At 41.8% G+C, this 24,507-nt stretch overlaps 2 protein-coding genes and 1 long non-coding RNA gene across 4 annotated transcripts in view; 2 read left to right on the forward strand and 1 right to left on the reverse strand.

Moving 5' to 3' along the window:
- Positions 1 to 4,882, reverse strand: part of rnd2 (Rho family GTPase 2) — a 46,066-nt gene extending 41,184 nt beyond the window's left edge. The window contains exons 1-2 of the mRNA XM_086060331.1: positions 4,553 to 4,882; positions 2,228 to 2,315 (exon numbers count right to left, since the gene is read on the reverse strand). Of these exons, the coding sequence (XP_085916457.1) occupies positions 2,228 to 2,315; positions 4,553 to 4,654 (190 nt within the window). The 5' untranslated portion in view covers positions 4,655 to 4,882. The remainder of the gene's footprint in view (positions 1 to 2,227; positions 2,316 to 4,552) is intronic.
- Positions 4,883 to 8,636: 3,754 nt separating this feature from the next.
- On the forward strand, positions 8,637 to 10,904 carry LOC147182305 (uncharacterized). Of its 2 annotated transcripts, none has more exons than XR_015090596.1 (3): positions 8,637 to 8,660; positions 10,231 to 10,292; positions 10,395 to 10,904. It is a non-coding gene; the product is annotated as an uncharacterized LOC147182305 (long non-coding RNA). The 2 variants fall into 2 exon arrangements; XR_015090595.1 differs by lacking the exon at positions 8,637 to 8,660 and adding an exon at positions 9,612 to 9,727.
- A 606-nt stretch (positions 10,905 to 11,510) lies between these two features.
- vat1 (vesicle amine transport 1) overlaps positions 11,511 to 24,507 on the forward strand; it is a 42,404-nt gene continuing 29,407 nt past the window's right edge. Inside the window, exons 1-2 of the mRNA XM_086060319.1 lie at positions 11,511 to 12,159; positions 22,237 to 22,444. Of these exons, the coding sequence (XP_085916445.1) occupies positions 11,722 to 12,159; positions 22,237 to 22,444 (646 nt within the window). The 5' untranslated portion in view covers positions 11,511 to 11,721. The remainder of the gene's footprint in view (positions 12,160 to 22,236; positions 22,445 to 24,507) is intronic.

Raw genomic sequence — 24,507 nt, forward strand, 5'->3', positions numbered from 1 at the left:
ACTCACATTTCCATTCATTTTCATTATATTACTGATAAATGGGCTGAAGTGTGGAGCAAAAGTTTTCCAGCAACAAAAACTATACAAGAATATTAACAACAACAAAGTCGGCATATTGATTTTAAAAAATACATAAAAAAAGGCCCAAAACTAGAGATTCCCTAAAATCAAAATGGCAGAAACCAAAAGTGGAGGTAACTTAGTTGCCAGTATTCTCCGATGAAAGCTGTTTTCCATCTGTGAACCAATTATTTTTCTTGTTGAGAAAACACATGAACATCTGCGTGAATAATGGCACACACACACACACACACACGTTTGTTTTACTATCTTTGTGGGGCCATCTCGTTGACATAATGCATTTCCTAGCCCCTCCCCCTAACTCCAACCATCAAAAATGATTGCCTACCCCTATTCCTTACCCTAACCTCAACCATAATCCATTTCATACCTAAACTCTAAATTCAAGTCTTAACCTTCAAAAAGAGGTCTAAACTTTTGGGGCCCCAGCAAAATGGCCCCACGTGCACGGGTGGGCCCCACAACTCTGGGAAGTCCCGAAATGTTGGCCCCACTATGTCACAAAAACAAGACCACACACACACACACGTTTGTCTTTGTCTCTTAATGGGGACATCTCATTGACATAATGCATTTCCTAGCCCCTTACCCTAACTTTAACCATCACAACTGATTGCCTAACCCTAACCCTAACCCTAACCCTTACCCTACCCACAACCAAAATCCAATTAAAACCTAAACTCTAAAACCAAGTTTTGACCCTCAAAAAGAAGTCTGAACTTGTGGGGCCCACCAAAATGTCCCCACAAGGACAATGGTAGTTAAACCGGGGGGCTCCATAATGCAGCAAAGGCACACACACACACTCAAATGGATGTGTGTGTGGCTCATACTGTATGCGCCTTGTGGAGAGGCGACATGTTTGTGGTGGCAAAGAAGATTAAAGACCAACGGCGCTAAAGGTGGTTCAGGGTTTTAAGGACACACAGAAGCACAACATTCCCATAGCGTCATTAGCGGCGGTGATAAGGAGCCGCTCCTAAGTTAAGTTACGGCCCCTGGGGGATGCAGGCGGGGCTGCCACTGAGTGGCGGGCTCAAGGAGATTTACTCTCAGGGGCCAATGCAAAAACAACAACATTCTTTCTCTGGCTGACCATGAGGCAGCGTCTAAAGATCTAAAGATATCTTAGGGGTTGGGAATGTTTATGGTAGATGTTCCCCCTCGTGGGGGTCTCGGATTATCTCGGAAGTTGTCATGAGGTGGCGGAGAACTTCCGTTCTGAAAGTCAAGAACGCACAAATGAAACACTCGGGGCAGTTGCGGACTTGTCCAGTCTTGTGTCAAAAAAAGACCCCAGAAAGATGTCCGAAGTCGTTTAGCCAATCAGAAACACTTTAAATATTGATGAAACTTTGATCTAACCACATTAAATGGTGTAGGCAAAAACGCTTGGAAATGTAGCTTCACCCATTTATTTCATCTGATGGGCAAATCTCTTGAGTAAGAGCTCAAACGGCTGCTTTAAAACCAAAATGGTCAACTTCCTGTTCAATTCCAGAGCCATTTCCTGTGTCCAGTTCTGATCGACATGTCCATTTTGGGGGTTTGCCATGAAAAAAAAAACACTCAAAAGTGCCCCCTGGAAACCATTTGGACCTTGGCACTAAATTGTATGGAAATGTCTCAAAGATCCATGACTGAAATAGAACAGAAAGTCAGCCATTTTGGTTTGGATCATCCATTTTGGGCTAAATTCCAGGGCTTGTACTTTGGCCAAGGAAACAAAGGAATTAAACCAAATGAGCCCCAACCGGAAGCCGGTGTCCTAGACTGGAGGTCCCCAACCACCGGTCCGCAGTGTGGATGCCGATAGAGGAGACATAAGTCTTGATTTTCTCCAAAGTCCATTTTCAGTGGAAAGATGGCCAAGAAACACAGAAGAGCGAACATACTGACATGGAAATAAACATGAGTTAGCCACCATTGCATCAACCCCCAACTATCCCAGCACCCGACAGTCGCACGACCCTGAAGCCAGAGCATGAGAAGACGTGAAAATGGTCTTCACAGGAAAGGAAAACAAACAGAGAAAAAGAAGGCTGGCACTCCAGAAAAGACCATCATCATCAAATCATCTGTCTGGGCCAAAACCATACATCAAACAGGAGTCAGCTTAAGGGGGAAGGATGCAAGCAAAACGTACCTGACGTGTCCCACATGTTCAGCTCAATGCGGTGCTTGTCGATTTCGAAGCTGGCCGTGTAGTTCTCGAACACGGTGGGCACGTACGTCTAAACAAAACGCAAAATCACATTTGATTCAGGGACTAAATTAGCAATTAAGTACACCTGCCAATTCAAACAAAAAGCTGAATCAGAAAGGAGACTTGACACTGTATCTTTGTGGGTATCGATCACGTTCTCATGCATGTGCATTCATGTTGAATGAAAGCACAATTAACATTGGTGAAAACGTTTCTCTACAGTTTCATCACTTTCTAAAAAAAATCATAATAACTGGTCAAACTTAAAGCCAGCGATGCATTTTTTGTCACAATAATAACAATGTATCTCATCTATACACACAAAACAACTATCTATTTTTTCAATGATTAGAATATAAGGAACTATTTCACATATTTAATGTACAAATTTGCCCTTTATTTTTTTTAACTGAACTACAAATACCGACAGTAATCATGTGTCCAGTGAGAGCACATTTAAAGTAACGTATCAATAGCACCACATTTGGAACAAATAGCTATTTAAAACAATGAAACTTAGCTGGCTGGCTGGAGACCCCTGAGGGTCCATGAGCTGAAACACAGGTGTCCATAAAATACTGTAACTTGCAATCAATTATTTTGTCCTATCTTAAAAACAAAAACAACAACAACATTCCTACAGTACATATCGGGATTGGTACGCAATGATTACTGATGTATATATACGATGTCGTCTGGTGAGATCTGATGATGTTCTGGTCCTTGGCCGTGGCAGAGGCGCCACGGGAGAACTTCTGAGCAAATAACCACTGAGGCTCTTTCAGCTCAATGTCAAAATGTCAAAAGTTGCCAGGCTGCACAGCTTTAGCTCTGGGCCAATCAAAAATAAAAAAAAATTAAAAAAGCTCTGATATGATTGTGGCGCCTCACAAAAATCTGACATCCCAGCATGCCTGCAGCATTTGTAGGTTTGTCATGCTTTTTTTGTACAGGTGAGGCAATGTGGCCTCTGTGAAAATATGCTCAGCTTGGACACACATACCTTGGGTCAAAAGTTCCCACCGTGGATAAATCACTACATTTGATTTTAAAATGTTACTCGGACAGTCAGAAAAGTTAAGTTGGCAACGCTCATTGTGCGTTTGTAAATTAGCTCCTCTTTGTACGTAGCCATGTTGTTAGTGAAAGCGGTGCACATATTGCATTTAATTCAATTCAACTTGGTTAAGTTCCATTCAGTTGGAAAGTTGATGAATATTTAGGGGAAACATTGAAGAAAAAAATGGGGTAAGGGTGTTTCACTGCATTTGAGTTATTTAACTAACCACCATACACAATACTGATGATGTGATGATGAACACAACTTCTAGGTTAGCCAACATTTTGAAATGTTCGTACACTTGTTACAAATTGCACACATTTACAGTTAACAAACAACTGCAATAATAATAATAATAATAATATTTTTTTTTTAATCAAAGGTTTGTAAAATATTCTTTGAAATCCTAACAGTCTGAATAATATGGGTCATTTTCAAATAATTTGGTTAATAAATGTAACGACAAATCCCCACTAAATTTCATTTCGAAAATCAATTAATTTTACTGATATGAATATTTGAATTGTTAGTCGTTGTTATTATTCAAAATGTACTAATTGTTTTCAAGGAAAATAATGTTTTAATGGCAAAAATTTCTTTCCCATTATGTGTCCCAAATGAAATTTCATAATTCATTTACATCATGATGTTTTCTGAAGTTCCATTTTGGGATATATTATGATTGTTCTCTTATTGCTTAATGTCGGCTCTGGCCACTCGGTGAAAACTGACACACATGCATCTTAGTGCTCTGCGTATTGCATCTTCAAGTTCATTATTCTAAGTTTTCAGTTTCTTTGCAAGCTTTCCAATGATGCCAGCCTTTTGAATTTAGGATTAACAATGAACAAAGTTTGAAAAGTTTGAAACTTGGATTTAACAAAAAAAAATGTCAAGACCAAAATAAACCCTTACTTGCTTTCAGTATTAAGTTGTTGGCCGGAAATTTGGTGCATTTACACCAGTTGTACAGATTCATAACGTTCTTAAGATACTATCTTGAAAAGATTAGTCTGATAATGCTGATCCCACAAAGCAATAAAATAAATAAATCATTTATCTTTTAGGATTTGCAAACGTAAGGGCCCCTCGATCCCAAAAACATTTGAAGAACCCCAGATTTAAAAACAGCGTTACTTTACTATTAAGTTCCGCGGCAGGTCCAGATTGATAAAAAAATAAATAAATGTTAAGTTGGTCCTCACCTCCGGGTAGCAGTCTTTAGCGAAAACGTGCAGCAGCGCTGTCTTGCCACACTGCGCGTCGCCCACCACCACAATCTTACAGCGGCTGCCCTGACTCTCCATGCCAGTCAGAGGTACGGTCGCTGGTCGCCAACATCCGTGAACACTAAACAAACAAACAGCGAAGACTGCTTCCCACGGAGCTCCCGTAGCTCCAGCACAGCTTTAGCGGGCGTGCTGCTCCCTCTGCTGCGACTGACAGACTGACTGAGTGCCGCAAGAAGTGCCCGTGGCGGGTGACCGGACTGATGAGCCACCAGGCAGGCAAAGCAGGTAGGGAGGGTGCACACGCGCGCCCTCGCTGAGTCGCGCGTGCGCGATTATGGACAAGCCTTGAGGTGACAGGCCACGCCCACTAGTGCACGCGGAAGATGGGGGTTCACAGGCTCATTTTGACCTTTCCATTCAAATGTTTAATTATCGTTTATTAAAAAAAAAGATATTGACGTTATTCCTTGCAGCCAAATGGAATAAATCACTCTCTTTTGTAGCAACCGATCCAGCATTGAGTCGCTGCTCTCTTTTGAGGAAAAAAAACAAATGTATAAGACTAATCCTCCTTTCAGCCGGTCCCTCATAAAAATGTGTGCACATTATGTCTGTTGAATACTTGCCAGTAATGGAGACACATTAAACGCGGCGTATGTTTATGAAGCAGGCCGTTAAACGGGAGTGGTTTAGGGTGATTGCTCTGTGTTTATAGTTTGTCATGCTTTGAGTTAGGTCAGGAACTGAATGATTGGTTTAGAACAATGAATGAATGCGCTCATTAAACTGAAGCTACCACGTGCAGTGCAATTTGGCATACTTTTAGGCCTCTCTGAAGAGTCACACTGCACTCTTGTGGCCAAAATGGAACTGCATTGGTAAATTGGCTCAACTTTTAAAGACTGTATTTTTATTACAATACAGCGGACAGCCAAATTGAATTTTTTTTACAGAGGACATCGCTGGCATTTTTTTGTTTGGTTTCAAATCTTATTCATTCATTTATTTATTTGTTTTTATGGTCTCAACTGAGCAGGCATGGAATCATGAGTGACAGCTGCACAAGAGTACTTTAGAACCTTGTATGAAACAAACAACGTATGAAATAAAAGGAATACAACTCAATACTGTAATTATATACATCATATTCATGTGATTATCATAATAAGAATTGCAGAATAAGAATTGATGGTCCGTGTACTTTTCAGCCACTCGTATAGATATTGCCGTGATCTGCAACTCCTGTGTTGCGGTGAATCGTATAAGAACCAAAAACACTGGCGTGCACAGGTAGACCCCTATTAGGGCTCACACCCTTGCCCCTCTGCCCTCTCTCAAACAAAGGGCCCTTTGGAATTTTTTTCTTTTTTTTATAAATACTTTACTGAGGACAGACAGGTCAATGTTGACACAGGTGTTATGAATCCAGTGAAATTGTATTGTTTGTTTTGCCTCTATTCCCTACCTATAATCATTTTGTTGTGAAGTAGCATGTCTCATACAGCACAAACAACTGAGCATAAATTAGCCGACATTAGCCACCTAGTTTAAAATGCTATATGCTAATTCAATAATAGACAACGTGATAACCACCACATTGTAAGACTAACGGCAGTGAAAGAAAGCTCTCTGTGATCTGTGCATTAAAAAGCATTGGACTTTGGATCATTGTAATTTCATTTGTGGGGATTATTTTGACTTCAAAATGTGATGAACTGCTGTTTGTGTCTGGTTTGTAATATGCTAGTCACAGGCAAAAACAATCCAATACGTCATCGGTGATAGAAGCATTTGCATTGAGTTGCATTGTGGAAAAATCTGAAATGCCCGGATGTTTGGAATTGTCAATTGCTTGTGAAAAATACCCTTTTGCCTTCTTGTAATGACAACAGTCAGTCTTATTCCTTCTCATGCCAATGGTCTGTTTGGTTACAATTTTTCCGTTCATTTAGTAATTGTATCATAATGCCTAGAAAGGAGAGGCTGAAAAGGGGAAAAGAAAAGGAGCTACAGCAAGCGGTCAAGGGAAGCATTTCTCTGCTCTCTTGAATGAAATCAAAGATGCATGAAGATGAAAGGTCAGATTCAGAGTCAAGGCCAGAGAGAGTCATGTTAACTAGAGTTTAGCACTTTTTTTTTTATTGAATATCCCTTTATAATATTGATTTTCTCTTTAAGGTTTATTGTATTGAAAAATCTTCTTTTAAGTAGTTTATACTAAATCAGCAGGCATGAAGCTAATATTAGCTAAATTATTAGCTATTATTTAGGACAACCCATAAATGTAAGTTACTTCTATGTTACAAGTCTTGCAGTCATGTTGCCTTAATAGGCTGTTATTAAAACTAGCTGTGGGGTATTATTAATGAATATTATGTGTGTGTAATATTTATTTAAAAACTTTTATTGACATTTCCGAACATCCGGGCATTTCTGATATGTCCCCAATGCAACACAATGCAAATGCTTCCTTTATACGGTGAAAAAAACCGGCAGATTGTAATGCTTTTTCCTGTGACTATCATACAAACGACATCTCATCACATTTTGGAATCAAAATAATCCTCACAAATCAAATTACAACAATCCAAAATCCAACGCTTTTCAATGAGCAGACCAAATTGACGGCCATCTTGACTTGTGACGTCATCTGGGAATTGTCAGTAAGGTATAATATTCCTTGTGCACAAAAGTGGCCTTTTTTTCCCCCCAGAGCACTTGCTCCCTAAAATCTCTGTGCACGCCACTGACCAAAAGGACAAATTCTGCTCAACTGAGCGTTCAGCGTTGTGAAGCTTGTGTACATTAAGCATCTTGATCATGTGGTTACCATGGAGTGGGAAGTTGTAGGTTTGGCTGGGTTCTATGTCTGCTTTAAAGGGACAGTGCATAATAAGTGACCACTAGATGTCGTTATCACAGAATGCAGCCAAAGTGTGTGCATTTCGAAGCACGCACACTACGGTGACTCACACACTTTGCAAGCTTAGTACCAATTCTTATTTTGCGTGAGCAAACGAGCATCTCGGCGAATGACGCCGACTTGGCAGCTGGTGTGAACCCCGGCGAGCGATGCCGAAAGACCGAGCAAGAACAAGAGCAACTATAGCTCTATCACTCTTGTCAAAACTATAAACACATGTATATAAACCATCTTATGTTACCACATGACATACACATGTGTCATAAGGTTTAACTCTGTTTGAACCAGTTACACACTGCAAATGCTAAACTTAAAAAACTTTTAGCGGTTACTGTAAGTGAAGAATACAGAGAAAGTATAAATACACAAACACAAGATCTATGCTACACACTTTTGGCAATGAGGGAGATGCCACGGACTTCTGACTTCCGTAAGTCACACACCAACGCCGTTTACGGCCACTGCTGCGACACACACTCAACACTCGCACCCCCACCCTAAGGGCCCCACAACCGCGCGCTCCCACCAATGGGCGCGAGTGCGCACAACACGCAGGGCGTCTCAGCTCTCTGAAATGCTTCGGAGAACTGAGACAGACACTACACACTCGCACCCATCGACGGGAATGTGTAACCGAGGGGCACAAGGGCCGAAGCGCAAGCAATGGGCCGCGGCCCACTCGTCGCAAACAGCAACCGGAAACAGTGCTGGTGTGCAAAATCCGCCTCCTCCGTGGCATATATCACATAGGATTTATTTCTCTTCATAACCTAAATCAGTCAATATAGACAATCACAACTAAACGTGTCCCAACAATAGACAAATACTGTACTACTAGTAAAGGTTAAATTTACTGTAAAGTTAATTAAAAAGAAGAAGAAAATTAACTAAATAAATTGCCTCAAAAAGTGTTTAGCTGGCTGTGTTTATAGTGGTGAAAATCTGGTCCAATGGTTTGCTCCTTCAGTGTAAGGTGTTGATAATTATGTAATTATTTTGTTTTTAGTGTTTATTCAATCGTTTAAAAAACAAACAAAAAAACCCCCACTGTATTATTGTCTGTCGTAGTACCATGATTGGCCTGTGAGAGGCAGCATGGTACCATAATTAAGCATCCAGACTGCCAGAAAATACAAAGAAGGGCAGCAGCAGAAGAAGGTAGGCTAACTGTTGAATGTTTCCAACTGTCTGCTCTCACCAATTTACCAAGATTGGCAAGGAAAAATCCTTCATAACACCCCCAACCACATCGGCACAGGACCCACCACCACTCTAGTCTACTAATCCACGTGCAGCACTGACGCCCACGTCATGTTGCAAATATGTGTCAACCAGGACAGCCCCACAACATCCAGAGATTTTAGGAACTCTGGCGGATTTCACCCACCCTCGCGGTCGCAGCCACCAAGGTGTGTTTTTAGCACCTTGACGATCTCGACCCCAGAAATGAGTGAACTCGCCTCAGACACATCAAACTTTAGGGGCTTTCACACCACAGGGAACAATGTTGGAAGATTCCTATGTACCCTGGGAGTTTGTCCAAAGTTTGCGTTCACACACAAAACTGGTTCTGGGTCTGGAAGGTCCGGAACGGTACTACCTAAGCTCCTATTTTGTTATGGACCCCGAACCGCAATGGGGAGAAGGGGGCGACGGGGGCGTGCTGTGTAGTGTCTTACGATTGGTTGGCTGAACGACGAGGCGTTTTGTTTTGGGTAGGTGCTTTTTTGCGCAGTACAGTCGCCATTTCTGTACGATACTCGGCTATTGTGTGCACTGTTTTCTTTCCACATCTTTTGTTAAAACATTTTAGCATTGGAAGGAGTAAAAAAAATAAAAGATAGGTGGACTGATGAGGAAGTGCAGGCTTTCATGAGCATTTACGGGGACGAGGAGACCCAACGCCACTTCGAAAGTGCCATAAGAAATGATCAAGTGTACCAATTAATAACCAAGAAGCCAGCCGAGCTAAATATTACTCGCACACAAAAACAGGTGAGAGAAAAACTAAAGAAGCTCAAATAGGACTATAAAAAAAACTCAAGGACCACTACAGTCACAATGGAAATGACCGCGGTGGTACGACAGACTCAACAGCATTCTTGACCACCGGGATGGTGTGTACCATTGGTAGGACAAAAGAATCGCCATGCTAGAAGCGATATGCGAGGAGTCGACGGAAGTGTGTGAGGTTTCATCGCCAACAGACTCGCTAACACATCAAGGTAATACAATAGCCTCATGAACACTTTGTATTTATGTATTATTTTAGGTCACAACGTGGCGTACACCGCGTTAGCACTTAGCTGTTAGCATGGCATGTTAGCTTGGCAAAGTCACGCATCCACGGCAACTCTGGGCCTCTGCAATGTTGTGAAATCCTTCCTAAATCAATTAACCTTGTTTCCTCCTCGGAAGGCGTGTCGGTGGAGTTGAAAGTATTCTCCCCAATGACTCCTAATGTCACTGGTCGATATCAGCAGTACCCAGTCCCCATTTTTACAATAACACTACAGTTCTTATTTCTGCATCCTTTTCCCCCTTTCTTCCTTCCACAAGACTTGTTCTAAATCCCATACGTGTTTTATAGTCCACACGCATCCTCAGAGAGTGCTCAGACTCTCTACAGGGTCACTCTGTGTCACAAAGTAACATTAACCTACCTTAGATGAAAGATGAAATCAGGCGTCTGGGGTTCCAAACTGCTTTTGTCTTTCTTTGGCTGCAGACTTCGTTTTGGAGACATTCAGGAGCATTTTCTGGACTTTTCTGACTCACTATGAAACTACAGTATGTTTGTTCCTCTTCTAATCCTCTCTACAATGATTTCAGGAATGTTCCTTGCTGTGGTCACAATGATGCTCTTATGATGAGTCTTTTTTTTTTTTTAAGAGACACGAGCACTGTAACGTGCTTGACAGCGACCATCAATCAATCAATCTAATCAATCATCATGAGTCCAACTCCGGTCAGAGCCTTTGCGCTATATCGATTGGGACTCTGCTGACGTTGGCCTCAAGAAGAAGTGCTGAGTGGTACTTTGCAGCCACAAGGTGTCTCCGCCTCACCGCCGGGAAGAAAGAAAGGGGGGAAACGCATAGGACGTATAAATTTCATTACAAAATGGTTTGCATCTGTCTGTCACAAGCCAATTAAGAGAGTTTCACATACACAGAAAGAAAAGGCACATCCATCTGTCATTGCCCAATAATGTTGCCTGCAAAGGGGAATTACAACAATGAGCATGCATTGTACCATAGTTTGTGTGGGGATTGTGCATTTCCTTCTGTGCCTGTTTCTATCAGCACCATGCTGTTTGTTTGAGTTCCACAATTGCCCTCCTGTTAACATTTAACAGATTATCAAGTGTTGATACTTTCTTTATCAAACTCTTTTGTGTATTATTTTGAAGTCCAAGTAAAGTGAAAATAAATGTCTTCAAATTTGACACACCACAATGAAAATATATTTGTTTACAGCCTCCAGTGGCAGGACTATACACCTTCCTCCGGATCGTCGCTGGGCTTTTCCCCACGCGACGAGGCACTCTAAATTAGCCACGCCAGCCGAAGCCCTTTACTCCACATGCTTGCTGCAAGTCAGACTTATTTTTCCCGTGCTCATGAGCTTTTCTCCTACATTTCAAAACCATGCATATTTGATTCATTGAAGAATATAAATTGTCCATGGGTGTGAATGCTCTTCTGTCTTTATGTGCCCTGCATGTGACTTGAACATGGAGGATAATTTAAAGTTGCCAAGACTGTGACCCAATGTAGACTAGTTTTCCATCTCATCTGAGCATTAAGGCAAAAAATGTGGCATCTCAACAGAATGTGTCCTTAACTGGCATTTTTTGCAAGCCATGAGCCTGTTACAATGGTTTACAGATTGACGTTCAAGCCCTACCCATTGCAAACCCAAATCCACCCAATCACGCACGCAGGAATCCGCGAGTTACACCAGCGCTCCGTGTTTTCCAGCCTGCCTCCGTTTCGTCCCCCTCACTCTCACTGCCTGAGCCCGGCGTTGACAGCCACCACTCCTCTCCACCGGTCAGCACACTGTGTCGTTTATTTTTTATTTTTTGTGATTGCTGCAAGAAAAAACTCCACGCAAACCCTTTTTATTTTTGCAAGACCACCCCGCATCCGCGCGCATCTTAAAAACAAACAAACAAAAAGTCACTGTCTTACCTTTCTAAAGCTCCTTTGCAAACATGTCTGGAGAAGACGCACCTGTCCAGCAGCAGAACGCCGTGGACCAGAAGCAGGACTCCAAGCCCACCGAAGAGCCTAAAACGGAGTCAGAGCCAGCGGCCGCCGCGGCTGCCGACGCGTCGGCGGCTGCAGCGGACGCAGCTCCCCCGGCTGCGTCGACCACCGAGAAGGTCCCCGAGGAAGACGCGTTCACGTACCGCGCCTTGGTGCTCACCGGCTACGGCGGCTATGACAAAGTCAAACTGCAAGTCAAGAAGGGCAAGCCGGCCCTCAAGGCGGCCGAGGTCCAGGTGCGAGTCAAGGCGTGCGGGCTCAACTTTGCCGACCTGATGGCGCGCCAAGGGCTTTACGACCGGCTGCCGTCCCCGCCGGTGAGCCCGGGCATGGAGTGCTCCGGGGTGGTGGAGGCTGTCGGGGAGGAGGTGACGGAGAGAAAAGTAAGCACAAACGCATTTTTACCACCTTTGCAAATACTTCACGTAATCGTGCAAGTGAATTAAATGCTACTCGATAGTGCATGCATGGGCGTGTCCAGCTGCTCGGTACAGGACATTATGATGTTTGTGAATAATGGATTGACTCCGTGCAACTTATTTGTCATCATAATACTAAAATAAAAAAAGGACATTTATGTCTCCAAAATACAATTTTGGTGCGTAGCCTATTATTGTGCACAGGGAGAGGACATTTGTTCCACAAGGTGCAAAGACGGAAGCTTTTGTGAGTTAAATTCTATAAATTAGCATGGAATTCGAATGCTTACTGAAATTAATGCTCCAATTTGCCTACAACGGACAGGGGATAACGTGCGCCCGCCCACGCATCGCCGCGCCATTAATGCACACTGTCCTGCTGTCACTTGCCTTCGCGCAACTTTAAGCGAACGTGACGGAAGCCCCCAAAAAATTCTAATTCGGCGAATCCAAAAAGCAAATTAACGCATGTTTGTTTTAGAAGTCTAATTTGTATTGTTTGCACTGTATTTTATTTTGTATTGCGTTACGACGAGGTGTGCCAAGGCGTGGAATAGAGCGACGTCAAGCTAACATGGGGTTTCTGGGATATTACCGGAAGTTATGTATTTTCCCTTCAAAATAGTCATGGGTGTCAAGATGATTGAACGGCAAGCAATGAATTTATGGCCGAATGTGAAAATGTAATAGCGATGATACGCGTACTTTCAAATGTTTCAACATGGGATAACCATAAACGACACTTTCGTAAGGCGTCTGACGTCGGATGAACTCAAAGAATTCCAAGTGGCGTTTTACTTTGTAAACGTTGCAGACGAAGTGCCGTGGTTCAGTCCAGCTTGACATCCATCGAGGACCTATAGTTATTGACGCCTTTTGTTAACAGAAACGGTGGCGCACTGATCTTGGTAAGGTGCAGCAGAACGGAGCCCCACCTTGCTCTTCCTTTATTCATTAACACGCTGCTATTAAAATGGCAAATCACAAGTTCATTTCAACGACCCCATAGAGGAAAGAAGTTGGCAATTGACAGACCCTGGCCAGTCCCTGTATCATGTTGTGCAAAAGCCTTATTTCTGCCTTTGAATGGGTAAAAAGCCTCATTTATGGTGTTGAGCCATCACCAACATTGGCCTAATTATTTTGAGAGGCTGAGAGCTGGCTGATGAAGAACAACTGGGGCGTGGTTAACCCATGTGGCTGCACGATGCTAATAAAACATTGTACTGTACTCGACATAATGGCTTTACTGTACTGTGCAAGGCTCAGATTATATACATTTTTTGCGAATCAATGACTTCATTGAGCGTTTTTTTCTTTCTTCAGGTTAATCCCAGGAATCTGATGCAATGGTTTTATTAAACAATATGACAATGCTACAAATGAACAACTAGTTTTCTTTAAAAAAATAAAAAATAACAATTGAATAACTGTTTTTATTTTTTTAATTCACATCGTGTATCGCAGCAAACTGTATGCTCTTGAAGCAAAACTGATTTATTTTTAATTTTTAAATGAGCTACAGTTATGTAATTATGAGAACATTTATTGTGCAGACCTCAAAAGTCAAAATCAAAACTCAGAACTCTATTGTGAAAAGAAGAAAAAAATATCATGAGTGGTATACTATAAATATTTTATACCATATTAATGAGAACGCAACTTGATGATTAAGTTGATTACTAGACAGTTTTTTCGGACCGTCTCAGAGGTTCTTCTTCTTCTACTTTCTTTTGGCGGTTGTCTTGATAGTTGACTCTCAGTTTTGCCTTTCAATGCGTTTTGATGAGGCGCAAAATGCTAATCTTGCGTCCTATACTGCGATTCAAACCGCTTTAAGTTTAAGTTCTGATTTCACCATTTATTTATTTATTTGGTTGATGTTAAATCCAACTAAACCCAATAATGTAGCAGGGGCTACATTACCTTAGCTATTACCCTTGTTTGAATTTATATTAGCTTGTGTTAGCCATATGGTATCTATTTGTTTGAACCTTAAATGTAGCATTTGTTAGCTCTTGTAGTCAGTCACGTAGCTACATGTTAGCAGAAGTGTCAAATCCAGGTCCAGAAAGTACAATGTAAAAATCCTGCCACTTTTTATTTTTAATTTTTATTTTAGCTTTAGGCTTTAGCCACGGTTGAATTGAAGCAAGTATGTCTAAAGTCAAACTGTGGCAAGTATTTTACTATCTGGATTTGACACCTCAGGCCAGTTATAAAAAACCTGAAAGTGGTTCTGTTAGCCACACGCAAAGCGCATTTGTTAGCCACTTTGTAGACTGATGTTATCCTAATACTTTGGCATTAACATAGCATATGTTAGCTCTAATAGCCTATTTCAAACATGTGTTAGTACCATGCGTTTAACCCGAACAGCACGCCGACTTAATTTAGCATACCTCCGTTAGTGTTCTACAGTGTTGTTTGGCACATTTTAGATACATTTGTTTGACTGTTATGCTTGGAAGATGGCATACATCTGCAAAGGGAGAAGGTGTTAGAGTAAAGCCTGATAAGTTACACATTCAATGGCATCATCATCATCATCATCATCATCATCATCATCATCATCATCATCATCAGTTTTAGTCAATTAACCATAAAGTAAATGGGCTACCATAAGCTGTCAATGACTCACTCATTTTGCCATCAGGGACGTTTTTTCCCACATAACATTAACGTTGATCCCCTCGTTGATGTTTTAAGATAATAGTCCAAAAGGGCGTGGTGGGTTAATCCTACATGATGTATGGGGGCGACTACTTGGATTACAATTGGGGACGGGTCAGCCGGACACCGCGGTAGGGCCGGCAACCTTTTGAGTGTGTGAAATACCCAATAGTTTTTTTCCACATTGTCAGTCATGTAGATTGGATTTAAAGGTCAACGCGCAAACAACACGGCTTGTCATCGCGTACGCCCTCGCTTATAGAATCAAGAGGCAATCTAGCTAATGAAAAGAGATCCACGAGATCTTTTGGCACTTCGGCGAAGCAAATGTTGCTAAACCCTTGAAGGCAAAAGCCGAGCTTGCTTGGGTCTGAGCAGCTCTTTTGTTTTGTTTTTTGTTTCTCCTCTGGGTTTGTGGAGAGCACTGGCTTTGATTTTAGGTCCCCATAGAAACTTTGACAACGCTAACCACATGTTAGAAAGGCTTTCTGACAACGAACGGGCGGGCCTTTGAGGTAGGATGCAATTGAAAGCATGCTGTTGTGAAAGCGTGCCAGAAAGCAAAAGCTGTTTTAAGGCCTCACGTGTAATAAACAGCATAAAATTGGGTGTTTTACATAAGTATGAGTATACGTATTCCTCTTTGTTTTATTGTATCGAGTACAGTATACTTTTTGCCATGGATCTCAACGGCCGTGTGTACAAAACCGCTAGACTTTCCCGTGACATGTGCCTGCGCCAAATACTTTTTTTTTTGTGTCTTTGCTCTCTGCTTTGGCTATCTGCAATATCATTTGCTAAGCTAACTGATCTTAGGAGACTTACTCCCAAGTAACAGTTTCGCTCGTCATGAAAAGTGTGCAATTTCACAAAAGCGTTACGAAAAAACATTGAGAAACATTGCAAAGTGTACCAAAAATACTGAGTGTTGATGCCAAGAAGAAGACAGAAAACTGAATGAATGCTAAGATGTTCTGCATTGTTATCTATGCCAAAATAGGTAGCGATGCTAATCTAGGTAGCTACACTAAGATACCCGTAGTTAGTTAGTTAGCTCACAGGATTACAAAAAATTGTTGATTTCAGGAAAAATATACTTAGAAGCAGCCCAATTAAGTTAGGTAAAAATCTGGACTTTATTTAAAAAATTTTTTTGTCAAGGCTGACCTACTACTTACGTAATTATTTGTGAACCAGAAAGTAGCTTGCTAACAATCAAACAAATGGACAACCCCCCCAATCCTCGCCTCAAAATACAATGATAGGAGCTTGTGTGTCTTTTCCGAACATCCAAATTATTTTCATTTGACAAAAGCATTAATACCCTGCCAAATATGACTAATGGTATTCTCCGGACATATCCTTGGTGATGAAGAAGTGGCATATAAACAATCAAATAAATAAAAAATTCCTTTTTTTTTTTTTAAAGGAGCTTATTTTCTCTTTTTGCCTTTTAATGGAACCATCCCGTCTCACTGTCCAATAGCAAATGTGGTATGGTTATCATCTCTGAACCAGGAAGCGGCCTGCGAAGCTAACTAAAAAAAATAAAATAAAAAACATTTACACTCCACACTATTTTTCACTTCAGGAAACAGAATGTATTTTCTCTTTTTGCCGTTTGACGATTTTCCCAATGCCAAGCGCCTTCACTGAATTGTCACGCTATGACACCAATATTGCTTCCCCCCTTTGGGATTTACTCTTCCAAACTGAACACAATTGACTCGTACTACTGATGGAAAGGCGGCTTAATAATTAGTAACTGGCGTGCGGCCTCATGCTGAGGTTATGTGTACGAGTCCAGTGTGGGCCCAGCGCTGATTGCCTGCTAAAGTAATAGAAAAAGTGTTTGATTTCAGCACAAAAAAAAAAAGGCCCAAAGCGCCACTTGCACTGATGTATGAGGAGATGTTGAATGAAAATTCATCTTTACTTTGCAAAAGGTGATGAATGCAGCACTCTCTCTTGGCTCCTTGTTTGTTTGTCGTCTTGTATTGTATTTCACTAAGTGCAGCAACACTAAAACGTGTCCTTTCCATTAGACGTTGGCGACGAGTCATCTACAATGACCTAAGGAGCCTTTTTTGGACTAGTGTGACAGTGAGTAAGAAAGGAAATAGGAGAGAGGGGGGGGGGGGTCACAAATCACATCGAAACTCTTGTGACGCAGCGCATCAGCACTTTTTATTCTCCTTTTTTCCATCCACACGCCAAGCCCTTTGCGAATATTGGTCGGATCAGACCCATATGTTTTCAATTATCCCTGGCTCGCATTGTCATTCTGGTATTTCCTCCAGCCCTCCCTTTTATCTAAATCTCCATTCTTTTGCATAAAGACCTCTCCATCTTCCTCTCCTTGACAGTTACAATATCTCTGCTCAGCTTTGTCCATGTGCTGTCCTGCTTGTATTTCCTTTGCATAATCCGAACATAAGTGTCACGGTGCTTTATTTGCATAATCAAATGAGTCAAGTGCAAAAGAACAGCGCATAGGAGTTCCTTGTAGCGGCTGTTGCTGCTGCATGCAAACAGGGCGTGGCCCCTTATTGTATCTAATGATGCAGGACTGCAACATTTTGGCTACAATACAGAAGGACATAGCCATCACTGACATTCATATAGGTCTTCCAGCCATTTTGGGGGGGATTACATGAAAACGCAGTAATTGTTTCAAGCACATGAGCCCTGGTGAAAAATGCATGTCATATCTCAGTTTTCCCCCTGAAAAGCTATTCAAAGAAAATCAGCCCCTGACACCAGTTTGATCGATAGATTTGATCAAGGACCCATACCTGGAATTAAACAGGAAGTCGGCCATTTTGACACACTGATGACCGACTATACAGTGTTCCCTTGTTTTCTGCTGGGGTTAGGTTCCAAAAAATACCCGCAACAAATGAAATCCGTGAATTAGTTAGCTATATAGTTTACATTTATTGTAAATGTTTTAAGGCTCTAAAACCCCTCCACACACAGTTTATACGCTTTTCTCATCGAGGCATTTACATTTCCTCACATTTCTCTCTTGTTAAACATTCTCAATGTTCAAACCTTCATAAATTTGATCAAATAGGCACATAAGTGTAAAAAAAAAAATGGCACCCCCAAAAAATCTACGAAACCGCGAAAAGCGAACCACGTTATAGCGAGGGAACACCGTACTGTATGTTTTGGACTACTTAAATGTGATTGGTGGAATTAAGCTCTTGTGTTGTCACACAAACACGACCATACTGTGCCAACCGATCAATGGACCAATGTCTTAAAGCTACTCATTAGCAACCATACTAATTTGACATGTACACTGAATGTTGGTTCCATAAAGAAGATAATGTGACAACAGAAGTGGGGGTGGTTGGGGGGGGGGCTGTGGACACAACAACTCCAACCCTGGCTTCACGTGGCCTTGGCCAAAAATCCTTGGTTTTCTGCTGAGCCTGTCAACCTACAAAGCCGCTGACCCGCATACCACCTCAAACTGAATCACCATTTGATTAAGTCAGTGAATGCATATGCAGCTAACTGGAACCGTCTTTGTTGACTCTGACAGTGACTGTGCTGGATGCCCAGAAATGTGCTTATGCATGTATGTATAAATGTGTGTGTGTGTGTGTTTTTGCAAGTGTCACAAGGCTGTCTCACTTGGCCTTGAGCCGCTTCTCACGTGCTGTACGTGGGCACAGAAGAAGAAGTGGAATGGCTGCCTGAGTCATGTCGCACTCCCGTAAATGCCGTCACCACCGCCGCCGCCGCAATTACCGCTGTCCTTCATTGTTCTACCAAGTGAACCAGCAGGCCTGATGTGTTGGAGCACCCCCCAGAGTCAGCATGACTAACAAAGGAATGAAAAACGGAAAGTGTCATTTGTAAAGAGAAGAAGAAAGAGGGGAGCTGTATCTAATTGGATCCGATAGACAGAAAGGCGCATGGCTCCCTCCGGACCATTAGAGGGGGCCGAGTGGAGCGGGTTTGTTCCCAGGAGGGGCGCGCTTGTCTTATGCTCAGCCATGGGGAAGAAATCTGGCAGGGCCGATGATGAGCAGAGGGGAGCCAGGGGGAGAAGATGGGCCCCATTGTCCTGTCTGCTTGACAAGGAGGACCAAGTCTTTTAGAACCAGACAGTCAGGTATTAAGAAATCGAAAGACAGGAGGAGGGACGTACTCGTGAAAGAGGAAGAAAAATGTTCTAAAGTTGTTCTGGTGTCGGGAAGTGAAAGAGAAAGAAGGGAAGAGAAAAAGTGAGGATTGCGGAGAGGAGGAGGGAGAGTCTTTTATTAAAGGACGAAGAAAACAGGAAGAGGCCTAGAAGGCCGCAGTTGTCTCTGTTTCCTGTGACCCTCGCGCGGGCCTTCCTGATTGGGCTGCGCGGTGGCGGCGCTACGGGAACGTTTACAGCAAAGGCTTGTTGTGCCGGCAGTGGTAGATCCTGCTTTGATAAGAACTCAATGACAAGACAATGTGCGGCTCTCAAAGAGGAAGCGTACAGAAAATTTGACACATTTACACTCTTATGCACTAAAGCAGGGGTAGGCAAGCTCGGTCCTAGAAAGCCGCAGTCCTGCATGTTTTTGATGTCTCCCTCCTCGAACACAGCTGAGAGGCTCCTGCAGAACGTAATTATGAGCCGATGATTAGAAACACCTGGGTTGGAGGCAGGAGACACCGAAAACATGCAGGACTGCGAACTTGCCTATCCTTGCACTAAAGACTATCAATCAATCCATCATCTATAGATACCCTCACATGAGTTACACAAATCAAATAAATAAATAAAAGAGTACAATGGTAAATGCAAATACAGGTTTACTTATAGTTATTGATGTAAGAATAGAATTAGGTGAAAATTTGTGATTGGAATCACTAAGCACGTCATCATAACATCGCAGATGTAAAAGCCAATGAGATTTCACGCACAAAAACATATTACCTGCTACAGTAGGTTATAGCCTACTGTGTTTTACTTAACTATGTCATTTTATATGTACCCGTGGATGAAAGAGTGAAGCAAGCAATCTCTGTCACCGCAATCATGCAAACGCAATCGTGCTGGGTAGTCATTTAAAGGGAAAGGCAGCCTCTCATATCCACACTCTCTCCTTTATTCTTGCCTACTTCCTCTCTTTCTGGCAACCACTTCTTCCTTGATAACCACACTATGTTTATATGGTTTAATAATAGAGAATGTGATACAGTACAATATATATGACGTGGAAACTCAAAACTCCATTCAAGTTTGCAGTTTCGCCGTTGCAGATTAGCCTACTAGGTAGCAGCACACTTGGCTATCAACAGGTGAGAATGGCTGTGTGACGCGTTGGAAGCCCAAGAGCGGCTGTGGCATGGCCTTTGAAATCATGCTTGGATGAGCTTGTTTTGGAACCGTTGGGATAGACGAGAATGCCGATTGGGACACTTTCCACTTGTCTTAGATGATGTTTCACCTCTCTTCTGAGCAGATTTCCTCAGTTTATGCAACAAGGCTAGTTAGGACAGCACTAGCCTCGGTTTTGGCGACGAAACAACCATGTTCCAATCCATGCCATAAATCCAATAAAGTGAGGTCATAAATATTTGATTCTCAAAAAGGCAAACCAGTCTACATGACTGAAGCAATCTATGGAAGAGTTAAAACATGTTCTGTGCTACTTCATTTCGCTTCTTCTTTCTGACGCAAGACAGCAATTAAAAGTTTCAAAAGAGCTGTGTGATTTTCATTGTTTGCACAGAATAAAGCCTTCAAGGCTAGGAAGCTGATGGGCAGCTTTGTTGCATGTCTGCCCTTGTGTTGACCAAAAACTACCCACAGGGACATGATTCAGATCCCATCAAAAACGCTTTTAAAAACAAACAAATGTCCCCATTTTTTATTTTTCCAGGTATAATCCCGATCCATGGCTCTGTTTCCATTTTAAGGCTGACCCTGCTTCCAAATGAATCAATAGTGACTGTGTCACCCTGACACTGACGCGTTGCCGTGCCGATAAAGTATTTTTTGCGGTGGTCTTAATAATCAAAACACGCTGCAATGTCAGCGGTAGTAACGCTTGGCAGTCGTCCTGCCAATAGTGCTGATCACAACTGAAGCCAGGCAAGAATTTGAGCCCTCTTCCTGCCAAAAATAAATAGGAACAGAAAGCAGAGTGGATGAAACGTGGCCCTTGTTAAACCTCAACCATATAAACCACTGTTTCCCAACCTTTATTGAGCCAAGGCACATATTTTACATCAGGAAAATGTCATGGCACATAACAAAACAAAAAATGCCACAAAAAGCATATATATATATATATTGAGTATATAAATACATTTTTACTGTGTGTTCTTTTTAACAAGCTAGAAACTTATAGCTATTATATATATATATATATATATATAGAGAGAGAGAGAGAGAGAGAGAGAGAGAGAGAGAGAGACAGAGAGAGAGAGAGAGAGAGAGAGAGAGAGAAAAGTAACAAAACACATCCTGAGGAGTGGACCTGGCTCCCAGCCTATTATGATCATTTTGGGGATTTCTTCTTTTGTTTATGAACATTTTGTAGCTACTTTTTGAACGCTTTATTTGCTGTCTTTTTATTCAATTCGCTGACATTTATGGCAATTTCATGGACTTTTATGGGAATTTTCTGCTTTTACTCTTATTTTATTGGACATTTTGGACATATTAAGGACAGTTTTAAAAGCGCTCTCATCTACCTTTCATCTCTTTTTCTGACATTTGGACTCTGACATTTTTTGAATATTTAATTATTATTATTATTTTTAAATCTATTATAAATTATATTTAATCTGAAAAAAATATGTTAAAATATTTATTAATTAAAAAAACAAAACAATTTAAAGCCACAGGGAGCCGGTGGAGAGGGATTTAAGAGCCACATGTGGCTCCAGGGCCACAGGTTGCAGACCCCTGTGCTACATGAACGTTATTTTGCAGCTTCCACCTCTCTGATCTTGTTTCTATCCAGCAATAAAATCATTATCAATATGTCCGTCTAAGATGCATTTTCACAACCGGAAGCGAGCCATCTGCAGTGTCATGCAAGAGCCAGTGTACTGCTGTGCGATCATATAACGATATTATACAATTCACACCATTTCATTTTCTGTAAATGATTGTTTTTAATTATTTATTTAACATTTATTCTATTGTAGTTTCAAGATAATTAGATTTTTTTTTCAAAACAAAAATAGCAGAGATAAGAATACCGTTAAAATGTCGAATCGATTAATTAAGCAGTATTGTTAAGAATAGTAGTATAGTAAAGTTGTACTGATTATCTCTCACGATGCCAATGTATTTTTGTTTTTTCCCCAAATTGGGAATCACTCTTGTCATCTTTTCATATACTTGTTGTTGTTTCCCAGGTGGGCGACAAGGTGATGGTGCTAAGTCGCTTTGGCCTGTGGCAGGAGGTAGTGGTGGTGCCGGCTAACCACACCTTCCTCATGCCGGACGGCATGAGCTTCGAGGAGGCCGCCTCCATACCGGTCAACTACATCACCGCCTACATGATGCTGTTTGACTTCGGCCACCTGCGGCCCAACCAGAGCATCCTCATCCACTCGGCTGCCGGTAGGAATGATGCGGAATGCACGGCATCCTCTTTGAAATCACACTTTCTCAAGAATGCACTTGATTTGGAATATTAGCATTCCATTGTCAATTACTTTGACCCTTTTGTAATCATTTAGAGGATGTTAGCCATCAGAAAATACAAAATAAAATAAAGAAAATTGCATAACAGCGAAGCCTGAGGCTCCAAGCTGAACTAAATAGGTTGACAATTATGAGCCGTGCTGGCATGTGATAGCAATCCTGTGACAATATTGCATTGACGTATTAATACTTAGTCATGAATACATCACCATCCCCAAGAACCTCACTCCACTTTCCAAGAATATTGCATTGTTTACCATCTTATTTTGGGGGTTGGGTCAAGTTTGGTGTATTACAGTTTTCGTCTTCCTGTGTTGATTTCAAAGGACGACGGTTTCAGCAGCAAACTAGTTGGGTAGTCAAATAGTGAATCTTACCGAGCCTCCATTGAGTCAAGTTGTGGGATTTACATACCATGACCTTGTTGACACAAATGTTTTAACCTACCAAATTGCATGCATTCCATTAGGATGGAAGTTAAAGTTGGGAGAAAACTGGGGGTCTAGCGAAAGTATTCACACCTGTTTTAGGGTGTAAAGCAGTAAGCCCGATGAGAACATCCAATTTTGCTGCTGCTTCAGGCAGCTGGAGAGCAGGAAAATGCATTAGCTAGCAATCTGTAGAATTTTCGTCCTCTTACTGTGCTGGGGGAGTCAGAGCAGGAACAGGATCCAGAGGCTTTAGGGACAGCGTGTGGGTGTACGTGGAACGAGAAGTGAGGCCGGGAATGAAATCGGAGCTGCGTTTCTGCTCAGGTGTATCCAGTTCAGCGTAGAAAGCGATGCAACGTCGTTTCCTGGGAGATGAGCAACGGCCTGCATCCCAAATGTCTGCATGCAGCCGACGTCTCGCATCCCTGGGAAAGCCATACTGGGATCAGAGGCATTTCACGACAGGGCGTTGCGTGTACACTGTAGGAACAAAATCGTGGAAATGTGGTTTTCTCATGCAGGGAGGCTGGGAGACTGGATAGCTTAGAGGCAGTTACTCAGGGCAGGCTGCCAGCTGTCATTACAAACGTCAGTGATGTAGTCTACAGAAGAATCTACATTTCAGATTGGAATGTAATTCACTAACCCCACCAACCCCCCGTCGGCCCCACCACCATCGAATCTCCGACCAAAGTCCAGTAGGCTGTTATCAAACATCGTTACCTGGCTTCCTCCTGGCTTATGGCATGTGATTATGAAAGTGTGTAGTCGTGATAAATAGTCACAAAGAACGCACATTTAGCTTAAACAAAATTGCAACACGAGCAATACTAAGCTAGCATTGGCAATCTAAACAAGCCAACGTTAGTGCAGCTGCTACGTTGGTAGCATAACTTATTTGTAAATGAATGTTACCATAATGCTGAATATTAGTGGTTTGAAGTTTTATTTTATATGTACAATCAATTGAAAATTTGACAAGAGGTGGTAAACTTAGCTGTCGAGGAGAAATGTTGCTAATTCCGCATCACTTCTGAATCCTCTCAGCTGCTTTGCCTTGGTATCTGTCCAACTCTTTCTTTATTGTTATTTCTTCGCCCTGCTTGTTTGCTATTCTTATGCCCAGATGTAGTCAAACGAGGGATATAGGTTTTCTATGAGAATGCACGAGAAATGATTGTCACCTCTGATTGGTTGTTTTTGGTTTATTGCAAATCAATTTAGAGGCACACAATGCAACTCAAGAGTGACGATTTTTTTCAAATCATTTTACTCTTGTACTACTCTTCAGGTTATACTGACAGTATTAACAGATATGTAAAATTACAAACTGCTCCTTTTGTGTTTTGACAGTTAAGACTACTTTAGTGTTTTACAATAGAACTGTTACGACTGGGTGTTACATAGGGGTTTGCCAAAAAATCGATTCTCATTTAGTATGATTCAGAATCGATTTTAAATGTCCCAAAATCGATTTTATTTAAATCATTTGATAATGTCTTGCCTTTGTCTGTGTGTGCCTTTATTTGGAGCGCTGTTCATGTTGTA

Source organism: Leptonotus elevatus, chromosome 1, assembly GCF_054856555.1.
Source record: "Leptonotus elevatus isolate MCC_2025b chromosome 1, RoL_Lele_1.0, whole genome shotgun sequence".
Taxonomy (NCBI): Eukaryota; Metazoa; Chordata; class Actinopteri; order Syngnathiformes; family Syngnathidae; genus Leptonotus; species Leptonotus elevatus.